This window comes from Anomaloglossus baeobatrachus, chromosome 2, assembly GCF_048569485.1.
Source record: "Anomaloglossus baeobatrachus isolate aAnoBae1 chromosome 2, aAnoBae1.hap1, whole genome shotgun sequence".
In the NCBI taxonomy this organism is placed as follows: domain Eukaryota; kingdom Metazoa; phylum Chordata; class Amphibia; order Anura; family Aromobatidae; genus Anomaloglossus; species Anomaloglossus baeobatrachus.
This window is the reverse complement of record NC_134354.1, coordinates 505196170-505213619: the sequence shown is the minus strand read 5'-3', so window position 1 is coordinate 505213619 and position 17450 is coordinate 505196170. Positions and strand designations below refer to the sequence as shown.

The 17450-nt window shown below is 40.0% G+C and overlaps 1 protein-coding gene across 1 annotated transcript in view; it reads left to right on the top strand.

The window, feature by feature from the left end:
* Positions 1-17154, top strand: part of CFAP47 (cilia and flagella associated protein 47) — a 1094449-nt gene extending 1077295 nt beyond the window's left edge. Inside the window, 4 exon segments of the mRNA XM_075333814.1 lie at positions 11685-11833; positions 11835-11867; positions 15885-15967; positions 16727-17154. Of these exon segments, the coding sequence (XP_075189929.1) occupies positions 11685-11833; positions 11835-11867; positions 15885-15967; positions 16727-17154 (693 nt within the window).
* Positions 17155-17450: the final 296 nt, after the last annotated feature.

Here is a 17450-nt window from a genome sequence, read left to right as displayed (position 1 = left end):
AAGTATGCGGCGATCATCCACCACTGTTGTCATCCGTGGACGCCCAGGCCTTTTTGAGTTCCCAAGCTCACCAGTCAATTCCTTTTTTCTCAGAATGTACCCGACTGTTGATTTTGCTACTCCAAGCATGTCTGCTATCTCACTGATGGATTTTTTCTTTTTTTTTCAGCCTCGGGATGTTCTGCTTCACCTCAATTGAGAGTTCCTTAGACCGCATGTTGTCTGGTCACAGAAACAGCTTCCAAATGCAAAACCACACACCTGTAATCAACCCCAGACCTTTTAACTACTTCATTGATTACAGGTTAACGAGGGAGACGCCTTCAGAGTTAATTGCAGCCCTTAGAGTCCCTTGTCCAATTACTTTTGGTCCCTTGAAAAAGAGGAGGCTATGCATTACAGAGCTATGATTCCTAAACCCTTTCTCCGATTTGGATGTGAAAACTCTCATATTGTAGCTGGGAGTGTGCACTTTCAGCCCATATTATATATATAATTGTATTTCTGAACTTTTTTTGTAAACAGCTAAAATAACAAAACTTGTGTCACTGTCCAAATATTTCTGGACCTAACTGTACATATTTATCCCTTGGTTATTTCTATTTTCTGTTTTTTCCTGTACCCTTCACTTTTTGTTTTGTGTCTGTGGATTTTGTCACTTGGGTTGTTTTTAATATATTGATAATAAATGTTAAACATTTTAAGGGGTTTTGTTATTATTTTGTTAAATACTTGTTTACTTTTGGCAAATTTTTCACCTTTGCATTTCCTTCTTTCTACCTCAGTGAGCAGGACAGCCATGCTCTATATTAAATGGTTTATATTGTTTCAACATCTTTTCATAAATCAAACTTTTCATAAATTTTCTCCTTTCCATTTCCACTTAAGAACCCCTTCTCCCAATTTCATCATTCACTTAGAAATCCAGCTAAAATCTGACTGCCAAAAGACTGACTGCCTGCTCATTTTATGATCAGATCACATGCTGCCTACTCAGTTCTCTGGAGACAGGACAGGAAAAGAGAAGGAGCGAGTAGGGTGAGACAACAGGCAGAGGGACAAGCATAGATGCTGCTGTTGTTTTCTAGTGTTTTCTCTCAGCCCCTTGCAGGATTCAAAGCTACACTGCTTTGTACTACTGTATAATTTTTTTCCATGCTGCTACTGCTTCTGAAAATATACTATAGAGAGACAAGGAAGCAGGAATAATTCATGTCTGTGTGTACTATGCATTGGAGGCATCGTAGCAGTGAGTTTCCCTATGACCTCAGAAATAGGGGTAACTGAAATTAGATTTAAAGGATGTAGAGGAAAAAATGCGCAAAATGCAGGTTCCAAGTAATATAATGACCGGAAGTAGTATTTCTCCTCATTTACACATGACAGATTATTCTCAAATACCGATACCGGGTACCTGCAACACCAGGTGTGCATTCAGAAAACTGTGAATTTTTCTAATGTACTTCCTTTAAGTATTCAGTGATATATGCAATAGATTTGTGTTCACTGGCCATCATTATGTGGTGCCCCTGTGGTTAGGCACTACAGGGGAATACAGCACCTTAACAGCAAGGTGCAGTGCTCTTTGGTCACAGGTGAAAGAGAGAAGAAATGCAGAGTCTTATATTAGATTGAGTAACATTGACTCAGCAGCCCCTACCTTCATATTCCTGGGACTGTTTATATAGTAGGTCCAAAGGGGGGTGGAGCCTAGCTGAGCGTGAGACGCAACGTGGTTGCCAGGACGACTGGGTGACAGTTAGTCAGTTAACAGTCAGTCAGTAAAGAGTGACAAGCAAAGACGAGAGTAAATTGATAACTGAAAGAAGGGCTAGAAATAGCATAGGCCCAACGTCCTGAGCAAGGGTACCCCGAAAGAAAAGAAAGACACAGGAAAAGTGGTAACCCAGACGGAAAGGGGGCGCTTTAGGTCTGGCGAGAGCCGGCTGAAAAGTTTAGGTCGACACCGGTATAACGGAACCGAGGAGGTTTGTCAGGTTTATCCCCACTGACCATTAACCTGGGATCTTAAATAAGAGGAGTCCGGGTACCCATCAAGAGTCTGACTACTAACCCTAAGCCGAGATCACGACGCTGTTGCGGGATAGATAAAGAAACCGTGCAGCATCAGACCCCTGGGAAAACCAGTGATGAGACTAACGAGTGGCTTAAAGAGGGAGTCACAGAGCCCTCAGAGCAGAGACCGAGAAAGAGACAAAGAAAGGTTACCTCAGAGAAAAAACTCTGTCACTAAATCTCCTCCGAAATTTGTGACCATTGGCCTTCTGGTAACCGAACTGTTTCTGTGTACTGTGCAAAACAAACCAGATGTTAGTAAAAAGGACTTGTTTAGGCTATGTGCGCACAGTGCGTTTTTCGCGGCGTTTTTGCGCGGTTTTCGGGTGCGTTTTTGGCCTCAAAACTGCAGGACTTTGCTTCCCCAGCAAAGTCTATGAGTTTTCATTTTTGCTGTCCGCACACATCTGTTTTTTTTACCTGCGTCTTTGAGCTTGAAAAAAAAAATGGACATGTCAGTTCTTTCCTGCGCTTTTCTGCGTTTTCCGCCCATGCAATGCATTGGAAAAACGCAGCAAAACGCAGAGATCAAAAACGCAGCAAAGCGCAGCCAAAAACGCACCAAATCGCGGTAAAAACGCATGCATTTTTTGATGCGTTTTTTCGACGCAGGTGCGTTTTTGTGCATTTTTAGCGGCCAAAAACGCACAAAAATGCAGCGTCAAAAAAACGCAGCGTGCGCACATAGCCTTAAGCTGATGTGGACTCGGTGTGTCATCTCTCCGCCATTCGACAGGACCCTGCGACGTCAGACAAGGAGGCAGCCATCACTGATCGGTCGCTTCCCTCCTGGTCAGCGACCAGCCGCCCTGAGGTAAAATAGCTCCACCTGTGGGGAGCTGAGAGATCTTAAGCTGCCGTCACCATCGCCTCAGAGGCCAGCCGCGGGCAGCGCTGGTATATCCGCTTACCTGACACCACAGGTGGCGTCACATATATCCTCAAAATCATCCCTGAACACCATTCCCCAACCGCAGAATGAGCGCCCAGGGCACGAAGCCGGGACTAACCACCTGTTTTAACCCCATCAAGAGTAAAGTAGCCGTAGTCCCGGCGCCAGAGTACCCCTACCGAAAACCCTGATGGTCGACTCAATTACTTCAGACCTGCATAAACTAGGGAAGTATGGCTTCACAAGTAATACATTCTAAAATGCTGTTTGCCTATTAGGGTTGTTACAACAGGTATAAAAAGTATTGTAGTATTGTAAAAAAAAGGTATCACGATGTCATGATGGCTATGGAATAGCACGAAACCAAGACTCCTACGCTGACCCTCAAGCTAGGAGGCCCTAAGCTATCCCTAACCTCAGGGATGACGCTGATGGTGGAGATGCCTGAGTCTCCTTCCTGGGCCTGCTCCTGACCAGTCCTGATCTGATACCCCCTCCTACAGGGAGGGTCAGGATAGGTGTAAGATGAAACCCACAGAAAAAGACACAGGGGAAACCAAAACTCTGTCACTCAGCATGCACACACGGAGGTAAAAGACAGGAAAGCAAGAGCAGTAAGAAAGCAACAAGACAACAAGGGTAAACTTCACAAATGCTCCAAGCAAAAACCAACACTTTCACTAGAACGTCTGGGACACTAAAGTTCACAGACCAACACAGAATAAACTGTAGCTGGCATGGATAGAAGATTTCATCCATCAAAAATAGGGGAGCAGATGTGATTGGCTTACCCGCCACATGTTATGAAAGGAGCCTAATAAGCAGACCATCAGAGATTAACTCCCACTGGCCTTCATATGAATCAGCACACAGCAGGTCGACGCCCAGAGTGTCAGAATCTACAACATAAACAGAGTCCGACGTTGCCATGACAGTACGCAAAGTTTGTGACAAACTCCACGTGACACACCAGTAAGAAAAAAATCACTTTAAGGGATCATGCGCACGTAACTGCTGAATATTCTGCAGCATTTTGACAGCACATGTGCGCTTCAAATCGCTGCAGAAAGACTGCATAATGGATGCAGTTTTTTTGGAGAAAAAATTCGATTTCATACGCTATGTCTGCTGCCTCACTATAGACAGAGTGGGAGCTGCATCCAGAATGCAAAAATTAATTGACACGCTGCTTTTATGAACGCATGGATCTGTGTCAAAATGTTAGCACCCAAATCGCTGCGTTCATGAAAGCATCGTGCGCACGTCTCATGCACAATCTACATAGATTGTGCTGGGGACGCAGGACGCAAGCATTTATGCTGCAGTGCAATACACAGCGTAAATGCATGCAATTACGCAACGTGCGCATGAGCCCAAAGAGTACATTTTGTGGCTGGAGGAAAACAATTAGGCCATGTGCGCACTTTGCGTTTTTTCATGCGTTTCCGCAGCTTTTTCAACTGCAGCGTTTTAATGCCAAAATGCATGAGTTTTGATTTTCAAGCAAAATCTATGGGAAATTGTGATTTCTTGTGCACACTATGCTGTTAAAAACGCAGCGTTTCAGTTTCAGAAAATTTGGCAAAAACTCAGCATTTAAAGAAGCAGCATGTCAATTGTTTTTGCCATTTTGGCAGCGTTTTGCTAACATTAAAGTCATTGAGAACTTTCAAAATGCATCCTAAATCAAAATCCTAGCGTTTTACATGCTTTTTTGACAAAATAAATGCATGCGTTTTTTACTTTATAATATAGGAATAATATGTCTCTTTACACACACACAGAGTCCGACAATTAAATTAATGAAAATCCATAATTTTACGTCAGTTTATGCATAAATATTAAAATATAGTTATAATTTTAATTAAATTTATTTTGTGTATGATTTTAAGTATGATATTTGTTATCATTTTTTTCAATTTTTTACGAAGTGTTTGAATGCTTAAACTTTATTTAGTAGTGTATTTGCATTCAAAACGCATCTGACTTTAAGCAATGAAAAAGCATGTAAATCGCGGTAAAAACGCAAGCGTATTGATAGCGTTTTTGTGGTCAAAACCAAATTTGACAAAGACAATTTCTGCCAGAGGATGCATTTAGAACTGCAACTACGTCGACGCAAAGTGCGCACACAGCCTTGGCCGGTTTCAGATGTCCGTGCTTAATCAGGTACAAGTCACACGCATGGTTATGGTCATACCTGTGTTACACATCTGTCACGCGTGCTTGCATACATGTAACATGTACTGGAGAAAACACGGGTTTGTGAAATAAAAAGATTTTCCATATTTACCTGCTATCTCTGCTCTGCTTCCTCCCGCTCCTGACCCCCACTTATTATATTCATTGATTATTCACCGCACTCAGGACCTTGAAACTGGAGCAGTGCTAGGTACAGCATCACCGAGGACAGCACCGCAGGGACAGGTGAGTATTCTGCAAGCACAGTGACATTCAGGAGGTCATAGGAGTTCCCAATGAACTCTGATGACATCCTGATGACACCCCCGCGACACCTGCGCTACAACTTCACGAGTTCATCAGAGTTCATTGGGAACTGTGATGAGTCCTCGATGCTGTCGCCGCGATGCTTCGGCTTCCAGGTTCTCACTACACACACACACACACACACACACGTGTACACTGAGCACATATACACACATATGTATACACACATAGCAGACACACATGGATACACCGAGCACATACGCACACATAGTGCACATGCATGTATACACTGAACACACACACACACTACTGTATACTCACCCAGCGATGCAGTCCCCGGCACTGAAGTTCCCGCGATGATCCAGCTTCCAGCTCCTCAGTGGAGTGAATATTCAGTGAGTATACTGAGCAGGGTTCAGGTGCGGGAGGCAACAGAACCGGAGACAGCACCACTGGAGAGAGGTAAATATAGAAAATATTTTTATTAAAAAGACCCATATTTGTTCCGTTACCTGTCACACTGATGTCACACGGAGCACATCAGTGTGCGATCCGTGTGACACCTGTGCTGCCGGAGAAAAACCGGACATGTCTTCATGTGTGCGTGCAGGGTCACGAGGAGTCACACGGTTCATGTGAAAACACGGACGTGTGAGTAACAGCATTTAATAACATGGGTATGTGTGGCATCCGTGTTAAAAACAGATGTTACACGTACCTGAAACACGGACGTCTGAAACTGGCCTTATTGATGCTGTCAATGTGGTAACAGGTTTTTTTATTAAACAACATGTTTCTATCCCAAACTGACATTTTAGTGTTTTGGTTATTTTTTTTTTAACTTGGAAAAGATAGTAGTTTGTCATAGAAATACATGTTTAATAAAAGACCTGCTTCCATATTGACAACAGCAAGAACTGTTTTCCTCCGTCTAATTTTAAAGTCTTTTTTTTCCCTACTGGTGAAATGTATCTGGGGGATCTCCCCCAGGCACGAGGCAAAATCGGTTTTGTCTTTATGGTGATTACTCCACAACATCCTACGTGAGCAACACCTTTTTATTTTCTTTTTTCTTTCTCCTTTAATATGGTCACCCTATTGTGTGAGCTTTTCCCTTTACAGCATCTCAAAAAAAAAATATATAACACTTATGTGGCCCATGTGAATGTTTTTTTTTCTCCTTTTCCTATTTAGAATAATGAGTAAAAGAGAGTCTGTTATCACCAAAATGCAAATTCAGCTGCTTAAACATTTTTTTTATAGGGGACTTAGGACCTATAAAATTCATAAAAGTAGCATACATTTTACATTTGCAGATAAATTTACTTGTAATACATATACACAAATGAGGGTTCTACAGTGAATCTTTGGCATAGTCGAGAGCTTCGCTCATGGTTATGCCCACCAATTTCCAATATCCATTACTGTCCCTTATCTTGATTGACAGTGTTCATTTGCCTATAATGAGTGCTACCTAAACCCAATTGCATGTTCCTGCGCATGCGCACTTACATTGCAGTAGTCCAGCTATGTAGTCAGTGTCACGGCAGGCTTACACTCAGTGTGGGCATGGGAATTCTCTGATCTCTAACTCCTCTCTGATGCCATTTGCTCGTTCCACTTCTGGGTGTAGCAAGCGGTGGCCACATACTGACAGGAGCTAGGTTTCAGAACTTGCCCACGTACACACCAAGTGCGCACGCTAAGTAACATGGATTTAATTAGCTAGTGATTGCTCTTACCAAGAGAACAATGTCAATCAGGTTTTAGGACAGGGCTGAAGTGCGAAGTAGTGATCTTTAGTCACACCAAGGTGCAGCAAAGGGGACTTATTTGCACATGAAATAAAAATCAATTAATGAACAAACAATGTTAATTACTTGTATGATTTTTATACAAGTATATAACTGTTTAAGAACTTGAATTTGCATTTTGGGGTTGACAGACTGCCTTTAAGTGGTGATTATTTTCCTGTTAATTCCTGCAAACATTAATATTCAGTTTTAACATTCAGATGATTTTCTCTTTTGGGTAGAATAACACAAGCTCAGCATTTTCTATAACGGAATACACGTACACTACAGCAGTAGGGTTAAATGGGGGCGGCTTTTCAGATCTGTACTAAGATTTAACAAAGGTTAATGAATCATATTCACAGTGAGCATAACCCTAGGGTACATTTCCATGAATCCAAAAAGATAAACTGTTTCACCTTCAGCTTCACTTAACAAAGCAATTAGGATCCCCTCTGGGTTAAAGGCTTATTAAAACCAGTGTTGTTGTACAGATTGAAATCAGCATGTTGCTTGATTGAAGTAAGGCTACCACAATCAAGCATTAGTTCATTAATAGGCAGCATAAGCCGGCACTAAGGATTAACCAGAAATTGTGCTGCAAACTCCATGGTAAAGCATTTCTATTACAGAAGTTGGATTTTACTTAATGCTCTCTATGGCCCTCTATGGATTTTTTTCACCATATACTTGTGGATATGTCACAGCATATATGTGGAATGTAACGTTCTACCATATTCCACTGTATACCATATGTCATCTATAGGCCCACATGTATAGCACATGTTCAGATGCTCTAAATATAACAATGCTAGCACAAAATTTCTATTTTATGAGATTCTATTTGAATTTTAGCATCACTTTTTATATATACAATGTGAAAATAAAAGAAAATATTGCAAAAGGCCATACACTCTTTTATGATAATCTCTTACAACAATGACCCTTTATTGTTTTATTTACACATCATTATACCCCAGAAAATGAAATCATTTTCTAAATATAACTTATCAAAAAGTAAATGCAAAAATAGGACATTAGGTTGCCTGACAATGCTTCTCTAAACCCACCCCCAACCATGGCCTACGATATCACAACTAGCAAAACCTGGGTGATCTTGATATTATAGTGCTGCGGCATCATATTACTGTGGGAGGCCATGTGTGACAGAAATGATATGCTGAAGAGCCATATAAGTATAGGTGAGAACACCGTGTATTGCACATCATATATACCCTATACTGTATGTTATTACCATACTGCAATCATTTTTGTGATTCCCTGACTCCGGAAGGAGGATCCAGGGAGATACAGTGTATTTCAATCCACATTCTGTCTAAAAATATATACACTCGTATTCCTCTTCCTTTCTTATATTTACGTGGGTATTCCCATCTACAAGATCCTGTTCTAATATGTAATAAGTGTTTTAATAATAATACTATTAGCAAATACCTATAATTAGAAATGTAGTATAGCTCTCGTGATTAGCTATGTCACCCTACCTCATGTGCACAACATTATGTAGCTTAAGTATCTATGGTTCCAGCCACTAGCAACCATCAGTCGCTATATACTGGTTGTAATCATGGATCCCTAAGCTGCAATGCTCTGCACATAAGACAAGTGACAGTTAATCAGGAAAATTATACTACATTTCCTATTTGAATAGTATTATTAGAATTTACACCTACTATATCTTGGGATAGGATCTTGCAGATAAGAATACCCCTTTAACTTCATGAGATATTACTACGGTACCACTCACTGTGACCTTTTGTCACATTACTGCTGCTGCTTCTGAATACTACTTCTCCCTCCTTGGATGTTACATCAGAGATCAGGTGCCATGGCTTGTGTTTTGAAAGCCAGCCCCCTGAAGTAACACTCAATGAAGTTTAAAGGTTTTATTAAAAAGTTCTTAGTAAATAATAAAGATCTGCCACAAATAAATCATCCTTAATAATATAGATTTACTGTACCGACTACGGAAAACTACTGAAAATGTGATAATTTCTGTGGACAAGTACATTGAGCTTAATATCAGTTCTTAAATTTCACCGATAAGACGTGCTGCATATTTTCATGGCACAATTATAAAAATTGTTATAAAATAAGACTGTAGAAACTTAATAGGCCAATGTGTAGTGATTAAAATTATATTACCTTATTATCTTACACATTTCTTTTTTACTGCTCTTTTTTCATGACCTTTTTTTCTATTGTTCTCAGCCGTTGTTATTATATTATATTTAAATAGACATGTGCATTTTAAATGATAGTGAGTCATTTTATAGACCAGACAGTATATTTAAGGATTGGGGAACCCAATCATTTATTTTATTAGACCTCTTCAGATTTAGCGACTAATTGTACTGTTCAGTCAAGTTGAATATAATTTTTTTTACTATTCCATTAGAACCCATTTTAGTTACAGTCTGTACAGTGACTTGTGTATAGATAATATATGTCGGAATACTTTATTCTTGTGAATTACATAAACAATGGAAAGAGTATACAATATAATGTACTGTAATGGAAATCTGTCAGCAGGAAGAATCTGTTATTGGATTCTGCAGTTGTGAAGAGTTATGGAAATAGTGAGCCAATGTAATTTAATGCATACAATGATAGGGAATATGGAGGTCTAGTCTAAGACATTAGAAATCATTCACGTGATAAAAAAATAGTTATATTTGTTTATAAGTATTACATTTCCAATTGAGTCCACTATATATATATATATATGTATATCTATATATCTATCTCTCTCTCTCTCTCTCTATATATATATATATAGATAGATATCTCTCTCTCTCTCTCTCTCTCTATATATATATATATATATACATACAGTGTGTGTATTTATATATATATATATATATACTGTATATGCACAGTATATATATATATATATATATATATATATGTATGTATATATATATATATATATATATATATATATATATATATATATATCTTACTGTGTTAAGGACAAATATTTATTGTGTTGGACATATTTTATTTCAATTAATGTGCATATTTTGATTCTGTTATTTGCACTTGTTATTTTTTTGCTGTCTATACTTTCGCCTATGAGCCTCCTGATAGAATCAAAGGGAACTAACCTAACCAAATGTGGACTATAATATAAAGCCACCACAGCCATTCATTGATGCGTAATCCACCTCCTATGTTGTGTCGTTAGAGGTCAGGTAGCACACCAAGGCCCAATTCATGAAGGTGTTGGCAGTTTTCTGGGGTTAAACAAATATCACAAAATGTTTGCATGATTTAGGTGTTGTACAAAAATGTTGCTACTTTTGGCATTTTCACACCAATTTTACACAGTTCTGCCAAAATGAGTGGAGCATGACTGGGACAATGAATGACTAAGCCAACACAGCTAATATATGAAAATTTATGTCACTTTAGTGTCATAAATTTCACCAGGAATATACTCCAGTCCCTGTCTGAAGTGCATTTCTGTCAGAGGTGCACACCAGTTACAACATGCAGAATTCATTAAGTAGAGCACACCTCTTAATGAACTAGGTGCATCTGGCTCTAGTGGCTCTTTTCTTTCAGTGTAAATTTACAACAGTTGACTTGTAATGGCATTACCTTCACAAGTAGGAATGAGAAGCAGACTGTTTACACCTAGTTACAGCACGCCACATCGGTTATTGCAGGTTTCTTCTATAACACTAACAGCCTGTGTGACTCCAGTAAAGTGCTCCCATGAATTCAGGAGAGGTTCCCCGACAGTGACAGCTCCAGTACCCTATAAGAATGCATATGCTTTTGTAATAGTTACACCCATGGTACTCCAATAACACCTGCATTCAGAATTTTATATAATTATTACATTTAAACAATATCTGCTTAAATAGCAGGTGCGAGCAGATGCTTCTACAACAGTTGCAGACAGCAAGCTCTTATAATATAGACGATAATAGAGCTTCACAACATTGGTGGTCAGGATATTACTCTAGTACGGTCAGACACAGCGCTCCATAATAGTGACAGCTTCTCAACGTGCAACATAACAGGGATTGCCATGTGTTTCTTTAATGCTGATTTGTTAGAGTGCTCAGATAAAAGATGCAGTCAGTACACCTCATACCTAATAATAAAAAGCTCCCCATAACCAAGTGTACAGGTGGGGTACCCAGGAGTGAAGTGTTGGATTATTGATATAATTATTTATTATGCCTGTTTACTTAGGGACAACATTTTCCTGGCTGATTTACAGACATTTTCATCACTGTCCCATTGAGGCTCAAAATCTAATTCCTTATTAAGTATGAGCTTGAAGCAAAAGAATACCTATTGGAAACCCATGCAAAGCAAGGAGAATATGCAAGCTCCTTGGAGATGTTGTTCTTGGTGGGATTTGATTTATCATGAACCAATATCTTATGTATGAATTACCGTATTTTCAATTCTTCTTACTAATTTATTTGCTTTTACAGACATCATCCATGCAATGGACTTATGAGATTAATGGACTTCCTCCAAAAACCAGTCCACCGACAAATGTCTCACCAAAAATATGTACCAAGAGGATTAGAAAACCAGTGATGTATCAAAAACGTAATTTTCTAAGGGAGAACCTAAACTTACAGCAACAGCAGTATCATCCCGGTTAAGGGAGGGTCTTTACTGTTTAAAACAAACTAAATTCTTGTAAATGAATTTATTTTTATGTTATGTAAAATATATTTCATAAACAATGTATTTACAATAAAGCAATTACAGTTACTGTATCTTTCTTTTATCTATTAAAGACAATGCATACATTTCAATTGTGTCTTTTTTAGTTTTCTATTTTGGTAATAAATGCAAAATTTAGAATCTCTTTATTTTTTTTGTACTGTTGAGTCTATGCAATCTCTTTACTGTTTTGCTGCTTTTTGACATTAATTGAATAATATATTTCTTTTGTCATCTTAAGTCTAAAACTTTGTGATCTCTCTGCATTCCCCCTCCATTCTTTCAGTGTTAGAGATACCAGCAGAAAATTGCGGGTGGTTTGTAGATAGTAGCATAAACCATATTAGGCTCTGTTCAAATTACGATATGAAGCCGATGTTGGAGGGACTCTTGTCAATAAAAATCCACAAAACACTCCCTTAATGTTCCCAGAAGGGGCAGGATTTACTAGTGAACTTCCAGGCTGTGGGACCTCATCATGCAGAGATAAGGCCCTTTTACAGTAAATGTGTGAGATTTTGCATGTAACTGAGATCTTGTTCTTTAACCCAGCCCTGTCACAACGTTTACTAAGCGCTGACCAAACAGTAAGATTATGGACAGTATTCAGTGTTATATGAAGATATCCAAAAACAGGCCTCAAAATGGTGTTTGAACTGTACTCAGACATGGGACTTTCTGATCATAAGACTTTCGTGATTCATGCTGACTTAGCTTAATATAAAATGATGAAGCACATATACATACAGTTATAATCAAAAATTTCTGGGCAACAGATGGAATACAATATAGTAATTTTTGGCCACTCCAGGACAATATGCATGAAGAGAGAAAAAGGAGTATTAAATGGCCAACCATAATGTAAATAAATATCAAAACCAATGCCTTATGATATCAAAGTGAAATATTTATTACACATAAGTTCAGACAATTGGTAAAATTACATGTAAGGGGAAAAGACATGAAGTAGGAAAAATGATCCCAGAAAAACATTCCCAAAAGGGAGAGACACTGCCCAGACAAGTATTAAATAGAATGGGTAAGCAGCACCCTAACATAAATGTAAGAGGACCATTTCCTCATAGGGCATGTACAATTACAACAGAGCTGCTTACCCATTATAATAAAGTGCAAGGTGCTAGGTCAAGATCAGGGCAGTAGTCCAGTCAGGGTGGGAGAAGCCCCAACGCGTTTCGCTGCGTTGCTTCCTCGGGGGGCGATGTGTACATAGTCAGTGGCCAAAGAGCACCCCTTTATACCCCCGTTTATTACCCGAGATCGCCGCCATCTGCGCCGCATGTGTCGCATCTGCGCTCCCCGTCCACCCACCGCTTCCGGGTCTCGTCGGCGGAAGTGACGCCACAACAGCGTTCCCTCCCACCGCAACAGAGCTCCTCAGCGTGGGTAGAGACAGGGAGCGGCAAGAGACATGCGCCGCGGCCATCTCAGTTGTGGGCAGGTGAGAGGGCGTCCCCAAACTCACCATACCACACTAAATATGGAAACCTGATGGTGTAGTCAGAGTCCATTATATTCCACATAGCAAAGGCAGTCACATTAGAAGAGCTGCATTATATTCCACATGCAAAAGCAGTCACAATATACGAGCTGCAGACACTAATATAGAGTAAGTCACAGCAGGGTAATTAAATCACACCATTATATGGGATTTTTTTCTTTTATAGGGTCAGTGAAAGCACATTGCAAGGCAGCAAGTAAAAGGCTGCAAATGCTAATATAGAGTGAATCACAATAAGATCATCAATTTACCACCATTGTATGGAATTTTTTGTACAGGATCCGTGACAGTACCACCATTTTAACAAGAATATAGGGGGGGGGGAATTTGAGTCTATCAGAATTGGAATTAATGAAGACCACTACAAAAAGTATATCATAACAAATATATAAGATGAATATACATACGATACAAAAACCATATAAGTGCAGTATTAACATTAGATATAAATCATTTTGTTAGAAGAACTTAGTTCCGAAAAAGTATGTAGATCCACCCATATGCATCATGTTCATGGAGGATAAATTCCTGTATCATAGCAGTCCACTATAGGCCACAATAAAGAGGGAAATATGTACACTACGGAAAAATAGACAAAGAGGGGGAAATGATTAAAATCAATTAAAAACAACCATGTATAAAAAACACACATATAGGTTGCCCCTAGAGAGACAGAAAATACACATTTATAGAAATGGAGAAAAGCTGAGTTTCTCGTTGAGACCCTTGGGTGTCATGGTACCAAGACGGACAATCCAAGCACATTCTCTTTGTGCTAATACTTTGCCATAATCCCCACCCCTCATCCCAAGATGTACCACATCGATGCCCCTCACCCTAAAAAGGGTTGGGTCACATCCGTGCACCAGCTTGTGATGACGAGGGAGCGTAGTCAGACATGGATCATCAAGATCCAGATCAGACGCCGCAGAGATACCCCTAACATGTTCACGCGTTCGTAGGCGCAATTCACGTGTGGTGAGTCCTATGTAGACAAGGTTACAACCACAAGTAGCATAATAAATTACATTACTTGTTCTACAGGTAATATGATGACGTATCTCAAATTCACGATTACCGTCTACAGAAGAAAAAGTCGTTGCCCTTGTCATATTACGACAGGCAATACAATTGCCACAGGGGAAGAAACCACGTCGTGGTTCACCGACACCAAAGATACGAGGCACCTTCGCCACATAGTGGCTATTCACCAAAAAGTCACGTAAATTGGAAGCCCTTCTTGCCGTCATAGATGGATTTGATGGCAAGGTTGCCCTGAGGGAGGGTTCGGTTTTAAGTATATCCCAGTGGCGTCTCAGGATAGTTCGCATATCCTGCCATCTATCATTATAGGTGGATATAAATCGCGTAACGGGGGTTGTCTCCACCCTCATTTTCGAAGCAAGCAATTCAGTCCGTGATATGTCACGGGCCCGTCGGTATCCTCTGCGCACACTTCTTCCACTGTAGCCCCTAGATAGAAATCTCTCCTGGAGATCCTTAGCCTGCTCTTCAAATAGATCATCAGTAGAACAGACCCGTTTCGCTCTTAAATATTGGCCAATTGGTATTGCAGAGACCGTGGAAGGAGTATGCGCAGACGAAGCATGAAGGAGACTGTTCACTGCGGTTTCCTTACGATAAATGGTGGTCTGGATTGAGCGGTCAGGATGCACAGATATACGAATATCCAAAAAATCAATAACAGTAGCATGACATTTAGATGTTAATTTAATATTGTAACTGTTAGAATTTAAATCAGAAACAAATTGAAAAAACTCCAACTCAGTGCCCTTCCAAAAAATCAAAATGTCATCAATAAAACGAAGCCAGCACTGTGTGTTTTTTATACATGGTTGTTTTTAATTGATTTTAATCATTTCCCCCTCTTTGTCTATTTTTCCGTAGTGTACATATTTCCCTCTTTATTGTGGCCTATAGTGGACTGCTATGATACAGGAATTTATCCTCCATGAACATGATGCATATGGGTGGATCTACATACTTTTTCGGAACTAAGTTCTTCTAACAAAATGATTTATATCTAATGTTAATACTGCACTTATATGGTTTTTGTATCGTATGTATATTCATCTTATATATTTGTTATGATATACTTTTTGTAGTGGTCTTCATTAATTCCAATTCTGATAGACTCAAATTTCCCCCCCCCTATATTCTTGTTAAAATGGTGGTACTGTCACGGATCCTGTACAAAAAATTCCATACAATGGTGGTAAATTGATGATCTTATTGTGATTCACTCTATATTAGCATTTGCAGCCTTTTACTTGCTGCCTTGCAATGTGCTTTCACTGACCCTATAAAAGAAAAAAATCCCATATAATGGTGTGATTTAATTACCCTGCTGTGACTTACTCTATATTAGTGTCTGCAGCTCGTATATTGTGACTGCTTTTGCATGTGGAATATAATGCAGCTCTTCTAATGTGACTGCCTTTGCTATGTGGAATATAATGGACTCTGACTACACCATCAGGTTTCCATATTTAGTGTGGTATGGTGAGTTTGGGGACGCCCTCTCACCTGCCCACAACTGAGATGGCCGCGGCGCATGTCTCTTGCCGCTCCCTGTCTCTACCCATGCTGAGGAGCTCTGTTGCGGTGGGAGGGAACGCTGTTGTGGCGTCACTTCCGCCGACGAGACCCGGAAGCGGTGGGTGGACGGGGAGCGCAGATGCGACACATGCGGCGCAGATGGCGGCGATCTCGGGTAATAAACGGGGGTATAAAGGGGTGCTCTTTAGCCACTGACTATGTACACATCGCCCCCCGAGGAAGCAACGCAGCGAAACGCGTTGGGGCTTCTCCCACCCTGACTGGACTACTGCCCTGATCTTGACCTAGCACCTTGCACTTTATTATAATGGGTAAGCAGCTCTGTTGTAATTGTACATGCCCTATGAGGAAATGGTCCTCTTACATTTATGTTAGGGTGCTGCTTACCCATTCTATTTAATACTTGTCTGGGCAGTGTCTCTCCCTTTTGGGAATGTTTTTCTGGGATCATTTTTCCTACTTTCATGTCTTTTCCCCTTACATGTAATTTTACCAATTGTCTGAACTTATGTGTAATAAATATTTCACTTTGATATCATAAGGCATTGGTTTTGATATTTATTTACATTATGGTTGGCCATTTAATACTCCTTTTTCTCTCTTCATGCATATTGTCCTGGAGTGGCCAAAAATTACTATATTGTATTCCATCTGTTGCCCAGAAATTTTTGATTATAATTGTTATACTGTGTATCTCCACAGCTTGTTCTATGGGACAGATGGACACGGCACGTGAAATCACGTGGCAAAACAAGTTGGAGCAGGTTTTTAATGATGACCCAGAAAATAATGTGACGCAAAATTCTAGAGAGACAGACACGTTGATTGAGAGGCTGAAGTTCTCGTTGAACCAGAAGACACGGGTGTGGTGGAACAAGGCGTTCATGGAGAGATATCTGACCAAGGGTCTTATACCCAGGGGACTACGGGTTCAGGTGTTCCCATCCTTTAATGTGGAGAATGAGGGGATTAGAAAGGAATGGGAGGAGCTTGCAACTAACTGCTCTAGGGGTTTCATGAACCTTCTGGTAAGAATGAATGATGAAACACTTGCCCAACTTGATGGTGGGATTGAGGAATTGAAGAAAGACCTGTCCTCCAAATTACCAGATGATTCTTTAACCAAATGAAATGAGGAATTGGAGAAATCCTTCTCCAAATGGGAGAGAGAGATTATTGATGTGAAGACCAAAAAATATAAGAGAGACTCGGGGGATTTCAGAAGTAACACCGTTTACAGGTGGAAGCACCCCCAGAAAAATAACAAGAAAAAGAAGGGGGCGGTAAATCTGGACTATTCAAAATCCCTTTCGGCCTCCTCCTTATCCTCGTTGGATGAGGACCTTACATCTAAAAGGGGTTTTGTGACCCCCTTGACTGGCAGATGGGGCATAAATAAAACCAAACAAGTGGGTCCTGTCTCCTC